The 10,888-nt window shown below is 49.1% G+C and overlaps 1 protein-coding gene across 1 annotated transcript; it reads left to right on the forward strand.

The window, feature by feature from the left end:
- The first annotated feature begins 6,830 nt into the window (after positions 1-6,830).
- Positions 6,831-8,614, forward strand: SMIM26 (small integral membrane protein 26). Its single transcript, XM_051845349.2, has 2 exons — positions 6,831-7,053; positions 8,269-8,614. Exons 1-2 carry the CDS (start codon positions 6,939-6,941, stop codon positions 8,454-8,456), a joined length of 303 nt encoding a protein of 100 aa, XP_051701309.1. The 5' UTR covers positions 6,831-6,938; the 3' UTR covers positions 8,457-8,614.
- The last annotated feature ends 2,274 nt before the right edge of the window (positions 8,615-10,888 follow it).

Raw genomic sequence — 10,888 nt, forward strand, 5'->3', positions numbered from 1 at the left:
AGACCCCTCTCTCTCTCTGCCTCTCCTTCTCTCTCTGTGTAACTCTTTCAAATAAATAAATAAATCTGAAACAAAGAAATTCCAGCTGCTTATTCTACTGAATAAAGTCCATGGGTGATTCCCAGTCTCCAAATGAGGAAAATAAAGAGAAGCTTTGTTTCCTTTTGGGAGTGGTGTTGGTAAGTTCAGTTCTGGATATTTTGAGTTGAAGGAGCTTGGGGGATCTGCAAGCTGAAAATTCCCTACCTTGGCTTTCAGGAGGGAGACCAACAGGGACGGTAGGTGACAGGAGCAAGGCTGATGAGATGGAGAGATGGGAAGAGAAGCAAGCTCGATACAGATTACCAATTTGTTTTGTCTTTAACAATGTTATTGAGGTGTGGACTCAAGTGGTGGATGCAGAGGCTTAAGTCAGCCAGGGTGCCCTGCACTGACCAAGCAAACATCTGTGTGCTTTATGGCGTGAACTTGTCATTGCAGGCCCATTGTAGGAAGAGTGATTTGCGGCCAATGTTGCCTTTCCATACATACAGATCACATACTGTGTGGGAATGTAATATGCCTCAATCATTAATCAGTCGCTGTTCACTAACACCAATTGTTCCTTTCTTTTTTCTTTTTTGCAAGGCAGAGTTAAGACAGTGAGAGAGAGAGTTATAGTTAGACAGTGAGAGACAGAGAAAGGTCTTCCTTCCATTGGTTCACTCCCCTAATGGCCGCTATGGCCGGCGCTGCGCCGATCTGAAGCCAGCAGCCTGGTACTTCCTCCCGGTCTCCCATGTGGGTGCAGGGACCCAAGCACTTGGGCCATCCTCCATTGCCCTCCCAGGCCACAGCAGAGTGCTGGACTGGAAGAGGAGCAACAGGGACTAGAACCCGGCTCCCATACGGGATGCTGGCGCTGCAGGTGGAGAATTAGCCAAATGAGCCACAGCGCCAGCCCCTTGGCTTTCAATGTCATTGATAACGACAATACATAAATCTGGATTGTTTAAACTCAATTCAGTGCATGTAATCAATTTGTGAGAAAATTATAAAAACCTGTTACCCAACTTGGGCTTGTGACAGCCAGCTTGGGCAAACTGTTTCTTAATTTAAATAATTTGATTACCCAAGTAAACTTTAACTTTGATGCTTCAACCAGACCCTTAAGTATATTTTACATGTAATAAAATGCACCCAGTTGGGTCCAGTGCTGTGGTGTAGTAGGCTAAGCCTCTGCCTTTTTTTTTATTTTATTTTTTTTCTTTCTGTTTTACAAACCCTTGTGTCGAGGGCTGACTTTAAATAGATCACAGCGAGGGAGCTGCTCTGCTACGTACGTAAGCCTCTGCCTTTATTTTTTTATTTTTATTTTTTGACAGGCAGTGTGGACAGTGAGAGAGAGAGAAAGGTCTTACTTTGCCGTAGGTTCACCCTCCAATGGCTGCTGCGGCCGGTGCGATGTGGCCGGTGCACCGCGCTGATCCGAAGGCAGGAGCCAGGTACTTCTGGTCTCCCATGGGGTGCAGGCCCCAAGCACCTGGGCCATCCTCCACTGCACTCCCTGGCCACAGCAGAGAGCTGGCCTGGAAGAGGGGCAACCGGAACAGAATCTGGTGCCCCGACCTGGACTAGAACCCGGTATGCCGGCGCCGCAAAGCGGAGGATTAGCCTAGTGAGCTGCGGCGCCGGCAAGCCTCTGCCTTTAATCTGCCTTTAGTGCTGGCATCCCATATGGGTGCCAGTTCAACTTAGCTACTCAGCTTTTTAAAGAGTTATTTTATTTATTTGATTTTTAGTTACAGAGAGAGGTAGAGTCAGAGAGAGCGGTCTTCCATCCTCTGGTTAGCTTCTCAAATGACCACAATGGCTAGAGCTGAGCTGAGCTGAGCTGAAGCCAGGAGCCGGGAGCTTCTTCCGGGTCTCCCATACAGGTGCAGGAGCCCAAGCACTTGGGCCATCTTCTACTGTTATCCCAGGTTATAGCAGAGAGCTGGATTGTAAGTGGAGCAGCCAGGACTTGAACTGATGCCCATATGGGATGCTGGCACTGAAGGCCAGGGCTTTAACCCACTGCACCACAGCGCTGGCCCCAGCTGCTCAACTTCTAATCCAGTTCCTTGCTGATGGCCTGGGAAAGCACTAGAAGATGGCCCAAGTGCTTGGGCCCCTGCACCATGATGGGAGACCCAGAAGAAACTCCTGGCTCCTGGCTTCATATCAGCTCAGCTCTGACAGTTGTGGCCATTTCGGGGGTTGAACCAGTGGATGGAAGACTTCTGTCTCTCCCTCTGTCTGTAACTCTGTCTCAAATCTTTATTTAAAAAATAGTAATGGGGCCAATGCCTGCAGTGCCATATGGGCACTGGTTTTAGTCCCAGCTGCTCCACTTCTGATCCAGCTCTCTGCTATGGCCTGGGAAAGCAGAAGATGGCCCAAGTGCTTGGCCCCTGCCCAAGGAGGAGGAGACCCCGAAGAATTTCCTGGCTTCTCACTTTGGCTTGGCTCAGCTTGAGCCGTTGTGGCCAATTGAGGAGTGAACCAGTAGATGGAAGACCTACCTTTCTCTCTCTCTCTCTCTCTTCCCCCACCTTTCCTTTTCTCTCTGTGTAACTCTTTCAAATAAATAAATCTTAAAAAAAAAAAAAAGTAAAACTAGCATCCTTTAAAAAAAACACCCAGTTAGAATGTACAATGAGGTTTTTTTTTTAATAAAAAAGATTTATTTATTTATTTATTTGAAAGTCAGAGTTACACAGAGAGAGGAGATGCAGAGAGAGAGCGAGGTCCTCCACTCCCCAGTTGGCAGCAATGGCCAGAGCTACGCATATCCAAAGCCAGGAGCCAGGAGCCTCCTCCCGGTCTCCCACACAGGTGCAGAGGCCCTAGGATTTGGGCCATCCTCCACTTCCCTCCCAGGCCATTAGCAGAGAGCAGCATTTGAAGTGGAGCAGCCGGGTCTCGAACCAGTGCCCACATGGGATGCCGGCGCTTCAAGCCAGGGTATTAACCTTCTGTGCCACAGCACCGGCCCCTACAATGAGTTTTAATAAATGTGTCCACCCATGAACCCACCAACATACAGAACATTTCAACAGCCCCCAAAACTTACTCAAACCCCCTTTAGTCCTTCACATCTGTATCCTGGCTGCAACAGCTACTGGTCAACCTTCTCCCACTATCACCCATTTGTTTTATCTGGTTTTTTTCTCTCACTTAGCATAACCCATTTAAGACTCATCTGTGAGTTGCATGTTATCAGTAGTTCCTTTGTATTGCAAAGTGCTATGTCACATTTCATTTATCCATTTTCTACCTGATGGACATGTACGTGGTTTCTATTTTTTGCTGTTATAAATAAAACAATATCTGTGTAGATGTCTTCATGTGGACATAGGTTTTCAGTTTTCTTGGGTTAACAACTAAGAATGGAATGTCAGGGTTGTATGGTAGATATATGTTCTGGTTCTAGGAACTGCCAGTTTTGTAAACATGTTGTATCATTTATGTTTCTGCTAGTAAGAGTCCCCAATAGCCCCAAATTCTTTTTTTTTAACGGGGTAGGGGGCAAGGGGGAAGGGAGTGTAGTGTCATTATTTTTTGTATCTATGAACTACATCGAATCTCTTCTCTTTGTGTTGATATCACATTCACACAAGAATTGATGAGAATCGTGTTGCAGTCAGGACCGTGCGTTATTCCCTGTGACCCTGGGAATCTAAAGACTTCTGGCCGGCACCGCGGCTCACTAGGCTAATCCTCTGCCTTGTAGCGCTGGCACACCGGGTTCTAGTCCCAGTCAGGGCGCTGGATTCTGTCCTGGTTGCCCCTCTTCCAGGCCAGCTCTCTGCTGTGGCCAGGGAGTACAGTGGAGGATGGCCCAAGTGCTTGGGCCCTGCACCCCATGGGAGACCAGGAGAAGCATCTGGCTCCTGCCGGTGGCCATTGGAGGGTGAACCAACGGCAAAGGAAGAGCTTTCTCTCTGTCTCTCTCTCTCACTGTCCACTCTGCCTGTTTAAAAAAAAAAAAAAAAACTAAGAAGAGAAAAAGAAAACGTAAAAGATGGGGAAAAGAAGGAATGGAGGTTTAGAAAGAAAGCCGTGAGGACACGACAAAGAGAGGAAACACATGAGGGATGAGGGAAGGTAGGAGACAAAAATGAAACCAAAATAAGGAAGAGAGGAGAAAGCATGAAGATTTAAAAAGACGAGAGAGAGAGAGAGAGAGAGAGAGAGAGAGGGCAAGCAAGTGGGGAGAAAAAATTAAAAAAAGGACAAAGAATATCAAGTCAAATGGGGAGTGAGAAATACAGTTGTAAGAAAAAGAAGCTAGAAGGAGACAGAGCGGGAAACAGCGAACATGAGAGCAAGAGACGAGACAACAGGGAATAAACTGAGAAAGAGAACATAAAAGAAAGGAAGAAAAGAAAAGAGAAAAGAAAAAAGAAAGAAAGACGCCAATGGTAACCCACAGGGGACTCAGCTCACCCAGGGTGGGGCCGACCCCAGTCACGGCCCGCTCCCGCCCCTCGGCCAGCTTCCCACCCATCTCGCGGCAGCGGCCGTGGTGGCAGGGGCGCCCCAGCCCAGAGAAAAATGCACCCCCCCCCCGCCGACCCCACAGCAGAAAGCCGCCCCAAATTCTTACAACTGGTATTCTCCGTCTAAATTTAGCCATCCTAATAGGTGTGTAGATGTGTCCCATTGTAAAATGCGGAGTTAAAAATAAGTATTTGAAAGGCAGAGTGACAGAGGGAGAGACAAAGAAAGAGATCTCATCTGCTGCTCCATTCCCCAAATGCCCACAATGGCCAGGGCTGGGCCAGGCCAAAGGAAGCTGGAACTCCATCCAGGTCTCCCACATGGGTGGCAGGGACCCAAGCACTTGGGCCAATTTTGCGCTGCCTTCCCAGGTGCATTAGCAGGGAGCTGGATGGGAAGCAGAGCAGTCAGGACTGGAACCGGCTGTCCTATACGGGATGCCAGCATTGTAGGCAGCAGCTTTACCTGCTGCACCACCCAACACAGGCCCCAGAGTGTCTAATTTACATTTTGGTGGTGACTGAGGCCCAGTCACATGTGTTGCCTGTTTTCCAGTTGTGTTGTCTGTAAGGGGTCCTCATATATCCTGGGTATGTATCCCTGTTCACATATATGTATTTTGAATATTTAATTCAGTGCAACTGGCCGGCGCAGCGGCTCACTAGGCTAATCCTCCGCCTTGTAGCGCCGGCACACCGGGTTCTAGTCCCGGTCGGGGCACCGGATTCTGTCCCGGTTGTCCCTCTTCCAGGCCAGATCTCTGCTGTGGCCAGAGAGTGCAGTGGAGGATGGTCCAAGTGCTTGGGCCCTGCACCCCATGGGAGACCAGGATAAGCACCTGGCTCCTGCCATCGGATCCGCGCGGTGTGCTGGCCGCAGCGCGCCGGCTGGGGCGGCCATTGGAGGGTGAACCAATGGCAAAGGAAGACCTTTCTCTCTGTCTCTCTCTCACTGTCCACTCTGCCTGTCAAAAAATCAATCAATAAATAAATAAATAAATTCAGTGGCAACCTTTTCATTTTCTCAACTGTGACTTCAAACAGCCAAAGTTTTAACTTTGAAAAGATCAGGTTTTTGCATATGGTTCAATGCTTTTCGTCATGTTAGGAATCTTTGCTTATCTCAAAGTGACAAAGATTCTCTCCTGCGTTTTCTTCCAGGTTTTTAGCTTCAGCTTTTACATGTTAAGCAAGCCAGTGGTTTATTTAGAGTTAATTTTTGTAGGTGTGGATTTCTGTAGGGCAGAACCACCTTTAAAGGGTGGGCAACATAAAAAGATCCGGGGGGAGGGAGGGTTCGTGGCACTGTGGCTTAGCAGTAAAGCCGTGGCCTGTAGTGCCATCATCCTATATGGGTGCCGTTTTGAGTCCCGGCTGTTCCTCTTCCGATCCAGCTCTCCTCTATGGCCTGGGAAAGCAGTGGAAGATGACCCAAGTCTTTGGGCCCCAGCACCCACATGGGAGACCTGGAGGAGGCTCCTGGCCTCGGGTCGTCGCAGCTCCTGCCATTGCAGCCATCTGGGAGTGAACTAACTCATGGAAGATCCCCACCCCTCCCCTCTCTTTCTCTCTGCCTCTTTGTAACTCTGGCTTTCGAGAAAATAAAATCGATTAAAAAAAAAAAAAATCCCTGCGAGATTCCCGGGAAAGTGACGTCTTCGAAGCCAGGGTGTCAGATGCTTTAGAAATCAAGTTTCCGAGTGCGGTTGGAGCAGGTACCCGGGATGTACTGAGCTTAGCCCGGCCCAAGCACATCAGCCCCGCTATTGCAGCGCTGGAGATCACGCTGTGAGGAAGTGCGAATGAGAGAAATGTGAAAGCGGGCAGCAGGTGCACACGCACGTGTACATGGCTTAGAGTCAGCCAGGATTGATAGGAGCGTGGGGTGGGAGCCAGGTGTCACTGATGGAGGCAGGAAAGCAGGAAACCCAGAGCACAGCGGAGGGACCACGTTGGCCTGGGGGTCCCCAAAGTTCACCCAAACTGACCTGGAGGGAAAGCAGGGAGGAGCAAGAGGTGCGGTTTAGAGACAAGAGGTCGCCGCACATTTTGAGAGCTTGCAAGAGATGGAGGTGAAAACAAACAAAAAAAGAGATGGAGGTGACCTCGTCAAATCCTGCCAAGCAGGCATTACACTTTTTCAGATGACAAGTGTCTGCTCAGAGAAGTTGCCATCTGGTCTTTCGCGTGGTATGCAGGGTCGGCCTCTCGCAGCTCAGGACCAAGTCCCTCGAGGTCCAAGCCGAGACGAGACGGTTGGGACTACAAGTCCCAAGAAGCATCGGGGCCAGAGCAGGAAGCGGCCGTGGTGGCCGGCTTCCCATTGGTTGCAGTGGCGGCGGCTTTGGAGCGCCAGCCAGAAGTCCCGCCTCCTACGGGGGCCTTGGCGGATCCAGGCCTCCAACCGGAGGCAGCATGCAGCCTAAGCAGGCCGCGAACTGGTACCGGCGGATGTCTGTGGTCTACGCAGTGGGCGCCTGGACCCTAATGGGCTCCGTGTTTTTTCTCAACCGCAAAAAGAAGCCGTCAGGTAGGGCTCTCCGGTGGCGCGTGTCTCCGGACCCTCGGACTTCGGGTGGACAGTGCCCAGGGGGTAGTGCCAGTTTGTTCTGCAGAACTTGTAGTTGCCAAAGAAGGATCTTGCGCCCCTGCACCCGCGTGGGATCGGGTCTTCCTAGTTATTGGGTGTAAGGAAATCTATAGGCCGGCGCCGCGGCTCACTAGGCTAATCCTCCGTCTTGCAGCGCTGGCACACCGGGTTCTAGTCCCGGTCGGGGCACCGGATTCTGTCCCGGTTGCCCCTCTTCCAGGCCAGCTCTCTGCTGTGGCCAGAGAGTGCAGTGGAGGATGGCCCAAGTGCTTGGGCCCTGCACCCCATGGGAGACCGGGAGAAGTACCTGGCTCCTGCCTTCGGATCGGCGCGGTGCGCCGGCCGCGGCGGCCATTGGAGGGTGAACCAACAGCAAAGGAAGACCTTTCTCTCTTTCTCTCTCTCACTGTCCACTCTGCCTGTCAAAAAAAAAAAAAAAAAAAAAAAAAAAAAGGAAATCTGTAGAGACAGGAAGTTGACTAGAGAGGTTGTCATAGGCCAGAAGGCTAAAGGTATGGGGTCTTCCTTTTGTGGATGGAAGTATTCTGATGTTTTGCTGGCTGCCCAAATCTGAATATAATAAAAAGCATTGAATTGTACATTTTAAGTGGATTGTTTGGTATGTTAAGAAGCTCAGTAAAGCTGTTGTGAGAGAACGGAAGGTTCTCATTTTGTAATGAAGACTCGTTGTGGCCAGGCCAGCGTTGGGGACACAGGGGTTAAACTGCCTGCAGCACCAGCATCCCATGTGGGTGCCTCCTCCATTCCCGGCAGCTCCACTTCCAGTCCAGCTCCCTGCTAATGTGCCCGGGAGGGCAGTGGAGGGTGGCCCAAGTCTTTGGGCCCCTGCATCCACGTGGGAGACCAGATGAAGTTACATGTTCCTGGCTTCGGCCTGAGAATTGCAGTCTTTTGGGGAATAAACCAGCAGATGAAGATATATATCTCTCTTTCTGTAATTCTGCTTTTCAAGTAAATAATCATTTAAAAAATTGTCAGTGGCCTGAAAATACACATATCTAGCATTAAGTACTTATTAAAAACATTTTAATATTGTAGTGGCCACATCTGTTCTTTTTTCCTTTCCTAATTTTTTTCTTTTTTGAGAAGATGACTATAATACTCTGTCTAATCTTTTTTTTTTTTCTTTTTAAGGTGATGAAGTAGAACAAAAGGATACCTCAACACAGGAAACTTCCGTTCAAACAAATGAAATACTTGAGGCTCCCAAAGGGTTTTATGTGGAAACAATTGTCACCTATCGAGAAGATTTTGTTCCAATTACTGAAAAGATCCTCAACTATTGGAAATCGTGGACTGGTGGCCGTGGTCCAGAATCATGATTGAGTGCTAAATTATGAAAATCAGGACTTGGGTTCAGCACTGACACTCGATAGATGACTTGATTTCCATTTTATGTTTGTGGAAAGTAGAAATTTAATATTTTTTCTGTAAAAATATAATCACTAATTATGTGCAATAAACTTTTCCTTGAGAGAAAGTGGACTTGCATATTCAAGATGTGTTCCTCTTGATATACCTGAGTGAGACACTGGCATGAAATTCACATCCAGCTTCCATTAGCCCATTTTCTGAAACTACTTAATGTGGCTTTATGTTTCCATTAGACTCAGCTGTAGCAGTCCCTTTAAGGTTAGAGTCGGCAAGTCTCCATGTTGAGTCTGGGATTCACAGATCCCCGTGGACTGGTGCATGGATCACAGTTCCTAAGTTGCATAGACGTGTCCTGTTCTTCAGTTCTGCTACAGATCCCCCTCATCCCTTTGGCGGGCACGGCTTGTGGGTCGCCTGCTGCCGGTGCCAGCCTGGATGCTGGGCTGCTACATCAGGACACCATCATTACTGCCTCACTAGTCTCCTGATTGGTCTCTTGGGTTGCAGGCAACAGACTCACCCAGGAGAGCTTAAATCGCAAGGGAATGTTTGTGAAAAGTGTGTTTCAACAGCTCAGAATTAAAGTATGTTGAGGTTTGCAGAGGGCCTGACTCCAGGAATCAGAATGTAGGTAGCCACTCAGAGCCTCCCTGGGCTGTCCTGTTGGTTTTCCCCTCTTTCTGTGGCTCCTAGACACAGCCCTAGAGGATAGTACTTCACAGCTGCAGCCTTGCAACCTGATCAGCCTCTCCTCTCCCCAGCACAGTGCTTGGCTTCCACCATGTGAGAACCTCATCTGAGTTTTCTTCGGATTCCTATTTTCTGGATCATGTGCTGCCTCAGTTATTAATAAAGTGACATTTTTGTCTCATTTGGGTCACTTTTCTTGTGCATCGCTGGTTGAGACCCAGTGTGGATGTGCAGTGGGATAAGAAATCAGGCCGTTCTGGTTTCTTCTACATGACTATCACCTTTAAACCCTCACCATGATTTCTCTTTGGTGCCAGTTCCATCTTACGGGTGTCCTGAATAGTGTTTGGGACAGTCCATTGCAAGGCAATATGTCACAGAGCTCCAGATGGTCAGCCCCAGAGACTCAACTTCCCAAGGAGTATCAAAGATCAAGAATTGGTCATATTGTTGGCGCAGAAGAATTAAGCTGCTTCTTGGGACACCCACATCTCATATCAGAGTGCCAGATTGCGTGTGGGCTGCTCTGCTTCTGATCCAGCTTTCTGCTAATGTATCTTGGGAGGCAGCAGATGATGGCTCAAGTGCTTCAGCCTCTGTCACCAACATGGAAGACCTGGATGGATTTCCAGGCTCCTGGCTTCAGCCTGGCCCAGCCCTGGCTGTTGGAGACATTTGGAGGAATGAACCAGCAGATGGAGGATTGTTCTATTGTTCTCGGCTCTTGGTTGTGTTCTGTCTTGCTATGCCTTTCAAGTAGATGGAAATAAATAAGCAAAATAACAAACAAAATTGGTCATGCCAGGTAGGGGTGTTCCCCAGTGAACCATTATGACTGGGGTCATTCATCCCAGGTTTCCCACATGGGTGGCAGAAACCTAATCGCCTGAATGATAGTTCGCAGTAACATAGAACCCAAGCACTCCAGTTTGGAATGTAGGTAACCCAACCAGCACCCTAATCGCTATGTCAAGTGCCTGCCCCAAACTTTATCCAAAAGAGTTTGCTCAAATAGAAGACTGCCCAAATCCTTGGGCCCCTGCACCCACGTGGGAGACCCAGAACAAGCTCCTGGCTTCAGATTGGCGCAGCTCTGGCTGTTGAAGCCAATTGAGGAGTGAACCAGTGGGTGGAAGACCTCTCTCTCTCTCTCTGCCTCTCCTTCTCTGTGTATCTCTGACTTTCAAATAAATAAATAAATCTTAAAAAAAAAAAAAAGAGCTTGCTCAGGTTTACAAAAGCTTCTGCCAAGACTTTCACTGTTGATTTTCTTTTCTTTTCTTTCTTTCTTTTTTTTTTTTTGACAGGCAGAGTGGACAGTGAGAGAGAGAGAGAGAAAGGTCTTCCTTTGCCGTTGGTTCACCCTCCAATGGCCGCCGCGGCTGGTGCGCTGCAGCCAGCACACCGCGCTGATCCGAAGGCAGGAGCCAGGTACTTCTCCTGGTCTCCCATGGGGTGCAGGGCCCAAGCACTTGGGCCATCCTCCACTGCACTCCCTGGCCACAGCAGAGAGCTGGCCTGGAAGAGGGGCAACCGGGACAGAATCCGGTGCCCCGACCGGGACTAGAACCCGGTGTGCCAGTGCCGCAAGGCGGAGGATTAGCCTAGTGAGCTGTGGCGCCGGCTTGACTGTCGATTTTCTTAGGGGTTCCTTTTTTTTTTCTCCTGCAGCCTTCCTTTCTCTTGCCTC

The sequence above is a fragment of the Oryctolagus cuniculus genome, chromosome 11 (assembly GCF_964237555.1).
Source record: "Oryctolagus cuniculus chromosome 11, mOryCun1.1, whole genome shotgun sequence".
NCBI classification, from domain to species: Eukaryota; Metazoa; Chordata; class Mammalia; order Lagomorpha; family Leporidae; genus Oryctolagus; species Oryctolagus cuniculus.

Bases quoted from the DNA above. Each gene is read 5' to 3' on its own strand.
- SMIM26 (XM_051845349.2), top strand. From the start codon at position 6,939: ATGCAGCCTAAGCAGGCCGCGAACTGGTACCGGCGGATGTCTGTGGTC. The intron at 7,054-8,268 runs GTAGGGCTCTCC...TTTCTTTTTAAG, and splicing joins CCGCAAAAAGAAGCCGTCAG to GTGATGAAGTAGAACAAAAG.